This window comes from Eptatretus burgeri, chromosome 12 (genome assembly GCF_056783735.1).
Source record: "Eptatretus burgeri isolate ZD-2024b chromosome 12, Ebu_testis_v1, whole genome shotgun sequence".
Lineage (NCBI taxonomy): Eukaryota > Metazoa > Chordata > Myxini > Myxiniformes > Myxinidae > Eptatretus > Eptatretus burgeri.
Window position 1 is genome coordinate 91,404,993 of NC_140972.1, and position 17,414 is coordinate 91,422,406.

The 17,414-nt window shown below is 43.4% G+C and overlaps 1 protein-coding gene across 4 annotated transcripts in view; it reads right to left on the reverse strand.

Annotated features, from left to right (window-relative positions):
- LOC147016127 (VPS10 domain-containing receptor SorCS3-like) overlaps nucleotides 1-17,414 on the reverse strand; it is a 999,683-nt gene that overhangs the window by 188,065 nt on the left and 794,204 nt on the right. For all 4 annotated transcript variants that reach the window (XR_015050022.1, XM_085848866.1, XM_085848865.1 and 1 more), the window contains one exon: nucleotides 14,950-15,121. Coding sequence is in view for 3 of the 4 variants with exons in the window: in XM_085848866.1 (XP_085704992.1) it covers nucleotides 14,950-15,121 (172 nt within the window). In the remaining variant the exon portion in view is untranslated. The remainder of the gene's footprint in view (nucleotides 1-14,949; nucleotides 15,122-17,414) is intronic.

Here is a 17,414-nt window from a genome sequence, read left to right on the forward strand (position 1 = left end):
GAGATAGGGCCAAAAACTTTATGTTGTACGATATCTCGATCTATGAGCTTATAGTCTTTTCCTCTTTTTGTTATGTTTTGAATGGTTTCGTATGACCCTTGATTATCTCTTAGGCAGAGACATAATGACTCATAATGAAGATAGGGAAGAAGAAGAGGAAGTTGTGGAATTGTGCCATGTTCAGATTCCAGGCAAGCAGAAAAAAAAAATGCTCCTCATTGTAAAGTTCAGTGGAGCTTGGAACAAAACTCCTCTTCTGCGTATACCACCAAAAAGGTACGTATGTAATGACACACCTGCTGTTGGTACACGTTTCAGTAACCGTGGAGCTCTCGGAGGAAGAAAATCTCCTCTGCCATTTTCTGCAGCTGGATAATGGGATACGTCTTCAGTGGAGTGAAGGAAACAACAAAAGGAATGTCTCCAATAGCAGCTGTGCTGAAACGTCTGGAGAAGGTATCAGGTCAGGTCAGGTATGGGAGCATGTGTCAGAAGAGCGCGTCGCTGCATCCACTTTCCGCCGGTACTCCAGGGGCCTCCGTCTGGCCATTCCCCAGGCAGATGCCAGGCCCATCCCCATCTCCTTGAGATGATGGTCAACCTGCTGCAACCATGAGGCACGTGGTCGGCCCACTGGCCTCCTCCACTCATGAGACTCCCTCGCTGAGAGAATCTGGTGAGCAGGATCAGCGTCAGGAAAACGAGCCACATGTCCATACAGCCGAAACTGACGCTCACGGACCATGCAGGTAACAAATCTCATCCGAGTCTCTCTCAGCAACCGCTCGTTGGACACAAAATACGACCAGCGATAGCCAAGGATTCTCCGAAGAGACCTGGTACCAAAGGAATTAAGTCTCCATCTCAGATCCTTGGTCAGAGTCCAAGTCTCACATCCATAGAGCAAGACTGGAAGTACCAAGGACCTGAAGACTCATACTTTCGTCCTCCCACACAGGTACCGGCAGCGCCACACCCCATGATCCAGTGAATCCATGACTCCCCAGGCCCGACCCAGACGTCTATTGACCTCTGACTCACAGCCAGCAGAGACATGAATATCACTGCCAAGGTAAGTGAATCTCTCCACGACCTCAACATCCTCACCACAAACAGACACAGACAGGACAGCAGCATCCAAGATGTCACCGAAAGCCTGGATCTTAGTTTTGACCCAAGAAACCCGTAATCCCAGGGGCTCCGACTCCTCATTCAGCACCTCGAGGGCCCCCAAGAGGATGTCTAAAGTCTCCGCAAAGATGACTGCATCATCTGCAAAATCAAGGTCCGAGATCTTGACATTCCCAAACGATGCACCGCAGCTTGATCTCTCCGACATCCTCCCTAAAATCCAGTCCATACAAGTGCTGAAAAGTGTGGGGACAAGTACACACCCCTGACGAACTCCAGTAACAACTGGAAATAAGTCAGAGATGGTACCACCACACTTCACAGCACTCTCAGTACCAGAGTAGAGTTCAGACATCAGATCGATCAGTTTTGGTGGCACCCCACGAAGACCAAGAATCCTCCAGAGGACATCCCGATTCACTGAATCGAACGCTTTACAGAGATCAACATAGGATTACATTACAGAGATCAGCCCGTGCCGAAACTCTCGTCTGCGTTCGGTAAGGACACGAAGAGCAAGGATACGGTCAATCGTTGACCTCTTTGGTGTAAAGCCTGACTGCTCTGGACGCAGGTGCTCAGGCAGATGGTGGCGAACCCCATCAAGAATTATCTGAGCAAAGACCTTGCCCGGCACTGAGAGCAGCGTCACCCCTCGGTAGTTGTTGCAGTCTTGGCGATCACCCTTCCCTTTCCAGAGAGGAACAACAAGGCCCCTCTTCCAATCAGTTGGGATGATGCCTGTGTTCCAGGCAGAGCACAAAACTGCATGCAACGACACAAGTGCAGTATTTCCACCAGCCTTGAGAAGTTCGGCAAGGATGCCACAGATCCCTGGAGCTTTACCCCATTTCAACTGGTTCACCGCAGCCAGTGTTTCCACGAGCGAAGGTGGACCACAGTTGATTCGAGGGTCAGCAACAGGGATTGTAACACCCTTGACATCCAACTCGACAGCTGGGGGATCAGCCTGGTACAACCGCTCAAAGTAACCGGCCCAGCGGGCCTTCACTTCAGACTCCTCTGTCAAGAGCCTTCCACTCTCTGCTCTAACTGCAGTGCTCCGAGGGATGGGCTTGGATGAACGCAATGCGCAAATTCCCCTGTAAGAGGGACGAGAATCACCTGTCCACAGGTAATGCTCTACCCCCTCACAGATTCCTCGCACATTGGCCTCCTTGTCCACCTTCAGTGCACGTACAGTTTTACGCCTCAGCTCCCTGAACAGCTCAGCTCTGCCATTCAGCCTGGCCCTGTGACTCTGGTCAATGGTATCCAGTGTCCCTTGAGAGACAAAATTCTTCTTTGCCCTGCGGTGAGTTCCAAGACATCCACCGGCAACATCAAGGACGGTGGTCTTGAAGGCGCTCCACAACTCTTCAAGACCCTCCAAAGCACCCAGACCCCCCCAAGTGTCCACTCAGCCTGTTCGCAAACTCCTCAGCTACTCTCTCATCGCTGAGCTTGCCAACATCCAGCCTCGGCTGGGATGGTACCATTCTCCAGGATTTAAGGTGCAGCTTTAGAGTTGCTACAACAAGCCTGTGGTCAGTATTGAGGAACTGAGCACTTCAGTGGACCCTGCAGTTCTGGATCATCCTCCAACGTCCGTCAACGAGGACATGGTCAATCTCCTTTGCCACACGGCCAGCGTTGGAATACCAAGTCCAGCGATGAGCTTGTGGGCGCTGAAACCATGAACCAGTCACCCTAAGTCCATGACTTCTTGCAAAGTCAAGGAACTTAGTGCCATTCTGGTTCATAGTTCCTGACCCATGGGGACCAACACATGTCTCGTAATCATCCCTATCAGTTCCAGTCGATGCATTGAAATCCCCCAAGACTAGAAGTGTATCTCGTCTGGGGCACTGATCAACCACAGACTCGACCGTGGCGTAGAATGCATCCTTCACGGTGAGATCACTTGCCTCAGTCGGAGCATAAACAGAGACCAGGGAAATGACGCCTAAGGAGTGACGAATCCTTAATCTCATAATACGCTCGTTGACCGGTGTTACCTCAATTATCATTGGGGTCAGCTTATTGGACACAGCGACAGCAACTCCTTGGGTATGGTAACCATCAGAGCGACCAGACCAATAGTAGGTGTAACCATCCACCATTATCTCGCCGCAATCCGGTCTCCGAACCTCAGAGAGAGCTGCAATCCCGATGTCCAAACGCTTGAGCTCAGATGCTAACAGAGACAGGTGATCATCCTCTCTTAGGGATAGGACATTCCAGGCACCCACCCGAAGGGACCGCCTCAGGTTAACCCAAGGAGACCGCCATCTGGTGGACGACACCTCAGCACCACTCCGGCACACTCTCCCGCAATCTGACCCAGGGATGTTACCCCGTGTTTTCCCTCCTTTCATCAAAGATTGGGGGTCCCGAAGGCTTTGCCCCAATCCCGTCATCCGGTGAGCTGCCCTGCGAAGGGAAGCTGCACAGGAGGTACTCCCACGGAGTGGATTTTCAGATTTTTTTGCGTTTTTGTGTTTTGCGGAATGAAGGGTTTTACGGTGGCCGGAGTACAAATCCTGCCACCAACCTCCTAATAAAAAAGTAACCCAACTGCAGGAGGACGTCCGCAGACACAGTTGGGCACTAGATATGGATGGCCGTTGGCTCACAAGGAGCTCCTCCGCCCTTTGACAGGTTTTGTTTCTAATCCTGCTGGGTGTCCATATCCAAACACCCTCCTCACCACAAAACCTGGTGGGGGAGACGGTTTAGTCGCCGACAACCCGACCATGGAACAGGTTAGTACAGGTTTACATGGTACCTGCAGCAGGTCACAGATCTAACCTGACCTGACTTCAAAGGTATAAATTGCCCCAAAGAGCACGGGGATTTCATTCTTGGGACCGCACTGGAGAAACACCCATCATTGCTTTTCAGCTCAGAACGTCATTCTTCTTCAAATTCTTTCATTTCATATTCAAAATTGTTTTTTGCAACGGCGTGACTCATTTTTGGAAGTTATAATAAACACCAATAACTGCTGCGAAGATCGACTGACAGAGTGCATGAAGTACAAGTCATAAGATGAGCACTTCTGCAGTTCTATCCTCCAGACTTGTATCGGATCCTCGAGATGACTCGTCTTTTGCTTCGATTCTAAAGAGACTTTCAATTTTTTTTTTCCTAATCCCCAAGCATTCCATTAGTCGAGAGTCAATATTGATCCAAGGTGCAAAGGGACATAAATTGTTACGCGGTTGCGTTGCTTCGTTTTGCCGTCTTGATTCAGGTGTTCACACGCGCATCTAACGGAGTATGCACGATTACCCCAGATGGAGCTGTCCCGAGAGCTGCAAAGCCATTTGACCCACGAGCTGCTCCAGAAATTCTCAATTCAAACCATCGCTGTGTGCAAGTGATTATGAAGTCATTGTGCTGGTATTGTGCATCAACATACCAGGACTACTGCTATCTGGGAACAATGTCATAAAAGAGAGGAAGCAGAATGAGAGGGATGAAATAATATCCCTCGACTCGAGACACGTTCCTCCAAGGACAATTATGTGCTTCCAGAGAGAGAACACAATTCAATTGATCTACCATTAACTCTTTATTGAACTGAGTTATATATTTATGGTACCGCTGCCAACGAAGGTGGACGGAGATTATATTTTCACCCCTGGTTGTCTGTTATCTCAAAAAGTTATTGACGGATTCGGACAAAATTTGGTGGAGAGGTTGGATGTGTGACGAGGACGAATCGGTTAGAATTTGGTGAAAATCTGGATATGGATTCGAGAATTTTTCCCAAGTGATTCTTCACCATTGAAGGATCGGGCCAAAACGATATATAGCACAATATCTCAAAAAGTTATGGGCAGATTCGGCCAAAACTTGATTGATTATTTGGGTCGGTGGCGAGAACAAGCCGATTCGATTTTGGTTCAGGTCTTAATGCAGACATTGCTTCGTTGACGTGGGATACAAAACGTAACCTGTTCAGCCTGATGGAGGTGTGCGCTCTACCAAATTCCATTCTATTTTTACCTCCGCCACCGATGGTGACGGAAGCTATGTTTTCACCCCTTTCTGTCTGTTTGTTTGTTTGTCTGTTTGCAGGATATCTCAAAAAGTTGAAGACGGATTTGGATGAAACTTGGTGGACATGTTTGTTGGGTGTGTGACAAGGATGAATTGATTCGATTTTGGTGAAGATCTGAATCCGGATCTGGATATGAGAATTGTTTAATTTTTTAAGTGATTCTTCACCATTGAGAGATAGGACCAAAAACGATGAACGTAGTACTGTATAGCATGATATTTCAAAAATGTTACTTTTGTTACTTTTGGTTTTTGGATGGTGGCCCACAACAAAAGGTTGTCAAATGGCTCAACATCCCTGTGCGAAATGGTAAGATGATCCTCGGTGTCAGGTGAATTCAACCACCTGGGTAAGTTGAGCCACGACTTCGTTCTCTTTCTTTGCTCCTGAAACAAGAAATAATGAGAATATTTGGAGGGGAACATGAACATGGTTTAAAACCGTAAATTTGAGGGCAAGCTCCAAGCATTTCTGTGGCGAGGGTCGATGGAATTAATCAACGAGTTATTTAATGCGTTTGGAAAGGTCATTTTCCCATTCGTTCACTGGATCATGTTTTTGAAGATGCCAACTTTTTGTAACGAAACAGCATGTTCCATGAGGTTGATGGGTCTCGGTACATTTGATCATAAAACCCTGGAGGGTCGTTCTGTTAATGTTGAAATCAACAGCAACCATCATGTGAGATCTCCCTTGTCGAACCTCATGCGCAGCTCTGCAGAGCACATCTTTTGAAGCTCCATGGTTTGTTTTCCTGTTGTATTATCGAAACGTTTTGTCATCTGCGGAAAATGAGCTCGCGTTTAAAGATCATTTCCTTATTTGAAAACACTGGGCTTGCAAATTTAAAAATGACATCGACGTAAAAAGCCAGAACAAAAGATAGCAAAATAAAGATCTCAATTACAGCCACAAACTACATCGGCACTCGGTAGAGCACATACAATCTGCCAGGCCGAACAGTTTACGTTTTGTATCCCACCGATAGGCTGGATCTTCATTGAGACCTACAGGCCAAATAAATAAATAAAAATACCAGTTGATCGTCCCCGCCCGCTTCCTTTTTTGAACCCGGCTCCTTTTTTTTAATTATTATTTATTATTTTGTCAAACATCCTGGGAGAATTTTTTTTTTTAAAGTCACACCCGTGTCCTAAGGAAGCTTTTGTAAGTAACCCCGTGGGGGACTGACGGTGACTTCCCCCAACACGCGGGGTGACCTTACTGTCCTGATGCAAACTAAACAATAATACAAATACTAAAGAACAAACTAGAAAAAAAAGAATCACGATGGTTAAGAAAGGTTGTTCTTTTTCATTTTTGACGGACGGACGGATGGAAGGAACGACATACCGTATATTGAAGCAGTTTGCACCACTTAAAAATGCATATCTTCGTGTACCACTCTTACACAATTCTTTCAATCGATCATTTTTTTTTTTCGATCATCATGATCTTTTTTTTTCTTCTTTTTTTTCACCATTTGAGATTTTTTCTATCAAATTATCAAGAAACCTTTAATATGAGGATATGGAGAAGAAGAATAAATAATTCGGTCAAAGCATCAAAAAGAAAAGTCATCGCAACTATAAATAGTCCTCATCAGCCTGGCTGTGCTGTGCTGTGCTGTACGAGACGGCCATTTAATTATTATTTTCACTTACGAAATCTAATGATTTCATAAGTATGTTGATGACTTCCGTCATCTGTTTGTGTGTTTGTGTGTGTGTGTGTGTGTGTGTGTGTGTGTGTGTGTGTGTGTGTGTGTGTGTGTGTGTTTGTAGGCACGATAACTCGAGAATGGAAGAAGCTACCAATGTCAAATTACGCCACGTGATTCAGGAGGGTGATGGCTAGCGCTGATTAGATTTTGGTCAAAATCAGTCAAAAGTCAAGGTCACAGTGAGGTCAAACATTCGATTTTTGATGGTTTGGTGCAGAATCATCGTAGAAACTTCTGGTTTGCGTCGCTACCTTCTCTCGAGACAGATTTTATTAGACAAGGTCAGAGGTCAAGTTGACGATTTCGTAAGTACCAGTCTATGACTGCTTGTTTATCTGTTTGTTTGTCTGCACAGAACACGAGTGTTTTTCTCTCCAACCACTTGTCGGATTGAGCAAAATTTTCATCACAGGAGTGATTAGTCATGAAGAAAGTTTCAATGATAATTATGATGTCATCGATCACATGCTGTGGTAGCCATGTTGCAAAAAGGAAAAACTTTGGACGTCTGTATCTTCGAAACAGCACAAAGGAAAAAAACAATAACGAAACTTGGCGCATCTGAAGTACTCCTGAAGCAAGTACTCCTCGTAAGGAATAAGTGTGATTTGGTTTTTTTATGATGCCATTCGTGCCTTCGTTATGACATCATAATTGCATACATAGAACGCTACATCTGATTAGTATGAAAACTTTTGAGGGTCATCTGGGGATATATTGGTCCACAGAAAAAAAAAATTGATGATGTAATTGGTCACATGGTTTTTAGCCATATTGTTTTTAAAAAATAACCCCCAAAAAATCTTCTTCTCTGAAACGGCTGAACAGATCGAAATGGAACTTTACACGTATGACCGCCTATCCATGAGAAACAAAACATTCACACACACGACGTCAGGGGTCACATGGTTTGGCAGCCAGTTTGGATTGAGTGAAAATATTGAAAACATTCTTTCTCTTGAACCACTTCATTGGTTGAAGTGAAACTTCAAAAATTATAATCGAGAAGTGATGTGGAATATATGTTTAAAATTTCAACCTGATGGGGACATGGTCTGGCAGCCAGAATTATTTCATTTTTTGATCTGGGCTCGATGTTTTGGGGGTTTTTTTTCCGGCATATGGCTTTCTTGGCTGTGCCTGGATGGGTTTGAGGGTAGAGGAGTAGCAGCTGAAATGTGAATCCTATTCAGGTTCCTCCTGATGACTTCATCTTTGCTTTTTTCTTGTTCAGGTTCCTTCTGATTACTCCAATGCAGGACTGTACCTATTTGGTCTTCCATTTGATTTGAATTGAATATATTTTAATCCCATTCTAAATTCAACTGAATAATAATAAACATCATGGGTCAGGGTCAGGTGTCCGATCAAAGCAGGGTTGCATCAAAGCGGGACGTCTTGGTACCCGGTCATCACTTCTAGCAGTTATAATGTGGCAGTTATAGTTATGTCTGTTAGTAATTACAGAACACACCAAACAAAATACACCACACAAAACTACACAAACACAACACTAAAACAAGTCCTGGCGAGGTTCTGCAATTTCTGATTGGACTTTTTCTTGTTTAAATTGCAGTACTGCATTACCTGCGGCCAAAATAACCAGATTGGATGTGATGATGCCAAACAGGCCGATGACTCGTGAAAGTGCATCTCATCCTGAGGTGTACCAAGACCATTAGCTTGGCCAGCAATGGGAGAAGAATGTCTCTTTGCATTGTGATGACACAACAGAGCATGAAAAGAAGTTGAAGTTTCAGTGGCAAAAATCTCAAAACAATTGCGGTGAGGAAGGCAACATGGACACAAAAGGTGATGTTGATGGATAAGAATGTAAAAAGTGGAATAAAATTTGACTCGCTCTGCAGCTGAGATGGCACCCCTGCATGTCATGTTTCTTCGCACTATCCATGGACTGACATGCTCCACCAGCTCATTAACGTGTCGGATGCACCGATGGAGAGGAGGGGGACTTATGAACCAGCGATCCTTAGCTTATACATAACCCAGGTAAATAAAGGGTTAAATGTGGGCAATCTTTGGGCTCATCTTAGGTTGCAGGACTCGTTGGAGAGAGGCCTTTGTTTTTCAGAGGGGCGTTAAAACCAGTGATCCTTAGCTGATAGATAATCCAGATAAATGGCGGTCTCTACACCCCGGACCCATGATGGACTGACGGCGGTGAATCCTTGAGTTAAAAAAAGACATTGATTATACAATAACAGAGCACAAGTCATCACTTAATGTGAATATTGCATGTTTGGTTGTGGATGGATGGAGGTTTGGGCTGGTCAGGTCAGGTATGGGAGCATGTGCCAGAACAGCGCGTCGCTGCGTCCACTTTCCACCGGTACTCCAGGGGCCTCCATCTGGCCATCCCCCAGGCAGATGCCAGGCCCATCCCCATCTCCTTGAGATGATGGTCAACCTGCTGCAACTACGAGGCACGTGGTCGGCCCACTGGCCTCCTCCACTCATGAGACTCCCCCGCTGAGAGAATCTGATGAGCAGGATCAGCGTCAGGAAAATGAGCCACATGTCCATACAGCCGCAACTGACGCTCATGGACCATGCAGGTAACAAATCTCATCCGAGTCTCTCTCAGCAACCGCTCATTGGACACAAAATCCGACCAGCGATAGCCAAGGATTCTCCGAAGAGACCTGGTACCAAAGGAATTAAGTCTCCGTCACAGATCCTTGGTCAGAGTCCAAGTCTCGCATCCATAGAACAAGACTGGAAGTACCAAGGACCTGAAGACTCGGACTTTCGTCCTCCCGCACAGGTACCGGCAGCGCCACACCCCATGATCCAGTGAATCCATGACTCCCCAGGCCCGACCCAGACGTCTATTGACCTCTGACTCACAGCCAGCAGAGACATGAATATCACTGCCAAGGGAAGTGAATCTCTCCACGACCTCAACATCCTCACCACAAACAGACACAGACAGGACAGCAGCATCCAAGATGTCACCAAAAGCCTGGATCTTAGTTTTGACCCAAGAAACCCGTAATCCCAGCGGCTCTGACTCCTCATTCAGCACCTCGAGGGCCCCCAAAAGGATATCTAAAGTCTCCGCAAAGATGACTGCATCATCTGCAAAATCAAGGTCCGAGATCTTGACATTCCCAAACGATGCACCGCAGCTTGATCTCTCCGACATCCTCCCTAAAATCCAGTCCATACAAGTGCTGAAAAGTGTGGGGGCCAGTACACACCCCTGACGAACTCCAGTAACAACTGGAAATAAGTCAGAGATGGCACCTTCACACTTCACAGCACTCTCAGTACCAGAGTAGAGTTCAGACATCAGATCGATCAGTTTTGGTGGCACCCCACGAAGATGAAGAATCCTCCAGAGGACATGCCGATTCACTGAATCGATCGCTTTACAGAGATCAACATAAGCTGCAAGCAGCCCCTGCCACGTTTTCACTTCACTTTTCTTCACTTTTCTTTTTTCACTTCTTTTCTTCACTTCTTTCGGAAAGTTTTCTTCACTGCCAAGTCCGAAAAGTTGATTGGTTCATTGGGACCGGCTTTTGGGTGCCAAGTGCGAGAAACGAGAAGTGCTAAGTCCGGGAAGTTTTGTCAACAAGAAATTGCATTAGCTTCGGTCGGGACCGGCCGATACCCGCCAAGTAGGAGAAGTTGCCAACTCCGAGAAGTGCCAACTATGGGAAGTTGCACTGTATCTTGCTATATATCGTTTTTGGCCCTATCTCTCAATGGTGAAGAATCATTAAAAAAATCTAGTATCCGGATCTGGATCGTCACAAAAATTGAAACAGTTTGTCCTTGTCACACACCCAACGTGTCCAGCAAATTTCGTCTGAATCTGTCCATAACTTTTTGAAATATCCTGCTCACAGACAGACGGACAGACAAACAGGGGTGGAAACTTTTTTTTGTGAAAGGAGTGAATGCAGTGATCAATTCATCGTGTGATCAAAGCTATGATGAGCCGACCGGTTTAATCCCCGGACTGGTTTAAACCCTATTTGTCTGTCTGTCTGTGAAGCAGGATATCCTGATAATCAGGCATCCTGATGATCGAAAATCTCACAGCTTCGCACTATCGGGGACTTTGGTCACGTGATCATCTAGCTATAATTCTAGCAATCTCTGTGTGTGTCTGTGTGTGTGTGTGTGTGTGTGTGTGTGTGTGTGTGTGTGTGTGTGTGTGTGTGTGTCTGTGACCGCTGTTTCTCGACAACCACTGGTCCGATCCAATTGAAACTTGCCAGGTATATTGCTGGGGACCTGAGGATGTGCCTTTTCAAGGTTTGATATTAATCGGACAAGTGCTTCCCCAGTTATGGCCATTTATTTACCAAACCAATGGCAAGACACGTTGTTGCGTGGGCGTGGCCGATGGGGAAGGGAAGCATAGCCACGTTCCCCATTACGGGTTACAACGTACGGGCTTCCGGGGAGTGATGACTTCGTGTATTCTAATAATTTCTCGATTTCTTATGCGCATTTATGGATAAACACAATGGCCCAAGTTATGATCGTTTTCATATTAGACGGTGTATAAATTTCGGGAACATCAGAGTGCTGGTATGCTCCGAACCAGGAAGTAAATTATTTCTCTCTCTTCTCTTCTCTTTTTGTTTTTCCTTGCCACGACATTGCGAAAAGGTAAAATACGTTGGCGCTACTTGAATAATTGGGTATTAAAAATAAATTGCGAATAATCGGAAATGCGAATAATATCGAACTTCCGGGTCACGCACGTACGGGCACGTGAGAGCGAAGAAACGGCCTGTGTGGTTTATTTATTTATTATTATTATTATTATTTTTTTAATTTTATTTTATTTTTTACGGGCATGGACTAGTACACATAAACGAGAGAGTTCATAGAACGCAATACTCTATTCAGTGATCAAGTATTTACTTCAATTTCAATAAAATAATGTAAAAGATCGCTGAAAAAATTCCAGAAGTTCAACACTAATGAAGTCGTCTGATACATCACCCTTATTCACCACCAGATTTAAAGTCTTATGCATCATCATGCATCTTATGCCTCAACCACCAGATGTCCAAGTACTGCAAAACAGAAGGGTTTTGAAAGTGCAAAGAAGGCGATTTGTGTTCTACAGTGTTGAAGCATATAATTTGATTTAAATGGAATGGAGATTGGAAGAGTCGTATAAATAAATAAATTGCAGAATTTAACATAATTTTACCGCCGTTGTTGTGGTGTCGATTACACCATCCTATTTAACATGTTACATTCGTCCTTCGTGCGTGTTGTTTGTGTCCTTTTAACGTCCTAAAAATACAGTAACTCTCCTGTTTGGAATGATTTTCAATTTTGTTTGACTGCCAGAAAGGAAGAGTAAATTTTTTTTAATCTCACTCTTTTCTGCGCGTGTGCGATCAGGACGAATTCAGAGCCCAAATATTTTTAAATGGCGGGTCTGTTTTCCGATTCATGTTCCGATTCATGTTCGAAATATGACTTTCAATTTATATAAGTTGTTCCTCAATCATAAACCGACGTTTACAGACAGACAGACGGACAGATGGACATGAACCAATTGCTTCACCCCGCTTTTCGCTTCTCGGACGCAGGACAAAGACTTTTCCAAGATGGAGGCTCATGGAAGAGCAAGGTGATGGAGGGAATTACTGAACAGGAGGGCAGTGGGGCAACTTCTGCACACAATTTGCAAGGGCATGAATGAAAAGGAAAAAGAGGAGAGGAGAATAAGAAACAATGCAAATGGTTCATAAGAAGGTTAGGTTAGGAATGGTTGGTGGGGGTAATAAATATTGTGGGTAAGAATTATGGATGACATGAGATGGTGGTGCACGGGCTTATTGAATCCCTGGAGGAAAGAGTAGGATAAACAGCCTCTGTAGTGCAGTTCTGCAAATGGCAGTTCTACAGACAGAAGTGAGGAACAAAAGAGTGGACGTGTGCAGTCATCCTTGATTTTGGAAGTTTAACCAGGAGGGGTTACTGGAAGAATGTGTGCAGCCCTGGAATTGGAATATATATATATATATATATATATATATATATATATATATATATATATATAGATATATATATAGATATAGATATAGATATAGATATAGATATATATATATATATATAGATATATATATAGATATATATATATATAGATATAGATATATATAGATATAGATATAGATATAGATATATATAGATATAGATATAGATATAGATATAGATATAGATATAGATATAGATATATATATATATAGATATAGATATAGATATAGATATAGATATAGATATATATAGAGAGAGAGAGAGAGAGAGAGAGAGAGAGAGAGAGAGAGAGAGAGAGAGAGAGAGAGAGAGAGAGAGAGAGAGAGAGAGAGAGAGAGAGAGAGAGAGAGAGAGAGAGAGAGAGAGAGAGAGAGAGAGAGAGAGAGAGAGAGAGAGAGAGAGAGAGAGAGAGAGAGAGAGAGAGAGAGAGAGAGAGAGAGAGAGAGAGAGAGAGAGAGAGAGAGAGAGAGAGAGAGAGAGAGAGAGAGAGAGAGAGAGAGAGAGAGAGAGAGAGAGAGAGAGAGAGAGAGAGAGAGAGAGAGAGAGAGAGAGAAAATAATAATAATAATAATAATAAAAAAAAACAAAAAAAAACTTTGCATCCTTTCATATCTTTCAATATAATCTAGTGTCTCTGGAAATCATTTCATTTCAGGTATCTGATTTTTGATCAGTTATCGAATCTTATGTGATTTCAGAAGAAGTGATCTGATCTGTGTCTCTTTCGATTTTGGAAAACGTTTTATATTTTGGAAAAAGGTGGCTATTCACATTTTTCCTGGCTTCTGGCAATACTTTTGAAATGCAAAATATAATGGCTTATGGCTCTCCTCTCTTTGCAGTTGAAGATTTTTGCCATATTTACATTAGTGACCACATTTAATTTTTTATTCAATTTAATTTCACTTCATCCCAAAGTAGTAATAAAGAAAAACATGCTGACTGCCATTAACTAATTGGAAATAAATTCACCTTCATACTAATAGGACATTTCGCTTTACTCATTACACATTCCTTTCCCAATTTCTGTACTTTATTCAACTTAGCTTGATTAAATATCAAAATAATCAGACGTGATGAACAAGTCTATTCAATAGTAATCAACCTTTCAGGCCGTGCTTTGGAGTCATACATTGCTGTTCTTATTGTTTCTTTCCGAAGAAGTTGAAATAACGCGAGTTAACATACATATACGTACTGTACATAGCCTCCTGAAGCAGCATTTCGCTCCTGCCCCCCATGACCCCAGCACCCATCCTCTCCCACTCTTCCCTTCTCTAAATTATTCACCATGACATTTCTCAAACTTAAACAAAACTAAAACGCGATGTGATTCCTACGATATTAAATACATATCAAATTACTCTTCACTTGATCCAACACATGAATGACTGCACAAGGCCACGAACACTTCATTGCACAATGACAGCATTTGGATCTACCAAGTGATGAGGTGATATGGATTTTTGAATGAACATTTTAGATTGTAAATGTCAACAAACCTGCGTTGCTTGAAATATCGAAACGTGTCTTTTGCGGTCCTATAATATGTAAGCAAACATGCATTGATGTATGTATTCATAAGATAAAAATCAGTCAAATTATAATATTTACTCGTATAACAAATACAAAACCATAATCAATATAACAACAAGAACAATTTCTTGAAACCTCCACAATTCATGTCGTACACGAAACACCTTTCAATTCCATTGTCTGTGACAGTGTCAGAAATGGTCAATAACAAATTTTACCATTAGATCACATTATTAACAAGTCTTCACTGCAAAGTCATCACCAAAAATGGTGGTGACCAAATGTAGTGAAGACACTGGACTAGCACTTCTGAGGTTTTGGGTTCAAATTCAACTGATGACTGCAATATTAAAGACAAAATTGGGGCCAACAATGAACAATTACATATGAATCAGTCACTGTGTGTTCGTCTTTCAAGAGGCATTTGTGCATCAGTGAAGTTATGATGACATACCTCTGCCTGCCACACAGTCAACGTGACATTGTCTCCTGGAGCTACCATTAGCTGGCCACTCTTTGCCTCAACCCGCAGGCCTTTTGGGGGAGTAACCGGGCAGGCGAGCAGGGATTCCGGAAATTCAGCCTCAACTCCCCGTGAGCAGCCATTCGACGCAATTTTGCGGTACCTGAAATTGGCACATCACATCATCAGACCAAATCTGTATCATTTGATACATGTTATCAAATGACACAGAGGAAATATTGATATCCACCACTTAAAATTATATAAAATTGACCCTATTTTTTTCTGTAAAATTATAATTCATGTGGGCACCCTTATTACCTTTCCTAACTCTGAAGTTCACGACCACCTGATCCATTCGTATATACACACCACGCTGTCTCACCAATTCTCCTAAAGTCAGCTATCTTGTGCCATTCTCTCGAGCATTTCAAGATTGCCATCTATCACTATGCTTTGCTCTCCCGCATAACAACCTCCAAGAATTGCACTTCTTTACTTCCTGCCCCCCCCCCCCGTTTATTGTTCACTTCTCACGTTAATTTAGTGTGATGTGTCTATCTGTTTATGTTAAAATGTTCCACTATCCCCCCTTGTCAGTCTGCAGACCCTCTACAATCTGCCATTCAGTTCTTCCATGTGCCATGACTCGTGCATAAAACACACACACACACACACACACACACACACACACACACACACACACACACACACACACACACACACACACACACACACACACACACACTTAGGTATCTATTTTTAAAATAGAAATACTTTGTTGTTATTAGATATAGAGGACTAAAACAAAATTAAAAGCTTGCTTATTGTCATTAATATTCTTTTTCTTTACTTTCAGATTGATCCATTCTAGCTGAGAGATTAAATGTTGCTCAAAGAGCACAAATTGCTGCATGGTATAATGTTTGGCAGTCTGTAATTGCAGTTCATATTTGGTGGTGGCAATAAATGGGAAGACATTCCACTTTGGATCCAAAATCGATTACAAACTATCACCAAAAGGCAAAAGCTTATAACAACTGGTTCAGTCAAGGATGTAAGAAGATCAGGAAGACATACGAGAGTGACATCACCATAAAACATTGACCAGGTATGAAACATGTTCACAAGGAGCCCACAGAAGTCGATCAGACAACCGGTGAGGGAGACTGGAATAAGTTATTGTGCAATTCAGGCAATTTTGAAGAAGGAGTTGGGATCGAAAGCATAACAAGTCTCAATATGTTAGGCAAAGGAGGGGGTGCTATTCTGCGGCCACCAGTCAACATTGCTCAAAGCTCTTCGACGTCTATTTTTCGTTATTCTGTTGCTTTAAAATTGCAAGTATGAGAGTCAGTTTGTTCAACACGATTCTTAAATCTACTCGCATCATTTGGAGATGTCTCTTCGTGCTCCTACCAGTTTTCTGGAGTTTGGAAGGCCTGAATGACTCACCACTGCTGATTATGAATGATTGCCATTTTCTCTATCTGCTTGCTGATGCATCACATCTAAGCTCATACCTGCAGCCTTTCCTGAATTTACACCTACAAGAGGCGAATCAACACCAGATCCTACCATGCCTTGATGATGGCATGGCAAGCATGCCAGAAGTCAAACAACGGGTAAGGAGGAGAGGAACCAGACCTCTTCTTCCACGCCTTATCCTTGGTAATGCTCATTCCATGACCAACAAAAATGGATGAAATCCAAGCTAATATCAGATATATTATTGAATTGAGGAACTCCAGCATTCTATGTTTCACAGAAGCATGGTTACATCGACAAACACTCAATGAAACTGTAGATATCAATGCATTCCACTTGATTCAATGGATTCCACTTGATTCGGCTTGAATGTTCATTAAAAAAATTACGGACAAAAGCTGCGGGGGTGGAGTGTGCACGTATGTTAACAAACGTTGGTGCAATAACTTCAAAGTAGGGGAAGCAATCTGCAATTCGAACATTGAACTGCTTTGTGTATCCTTCAGACCTTATTACTTGGCCAGAGAAGGCATGGTCCAACATATGGAGGTGTGGGGAAGGCTCATTGAAGCCCAACTCAATGAAAGGGGGTTCTATGGTAGGAGACCCAGGAGGACCCCACTGGATGAGAGAGAGACAAAAGAAAGCCTAACTGGAGTTTGCCAAAACACATCTGAACAAGCCAAAATCCTTCTGGGAGAATGTCCTGTGGGCAGATGAGACCAAACTAGAGCTTTTAGTGAAGCACATCATCTCTATGTTTACAGAAAACAAAGTGAAGCCTTCAAAGAAAATAACATCTTCCCTACAGTCAAACATGGAGGAGGTTCAGTGATGTTTTGGGGTTGCTGTGTTTCCTCTGGCACTGGGTGCCTTGAATGTGTGCATGGCATCATTAAATCAGGAGATTACCAAGGAGGCATTTTGGAGTGCAATGTTCAACCCAGTGTCAGAAAGCTGAGTCTCCG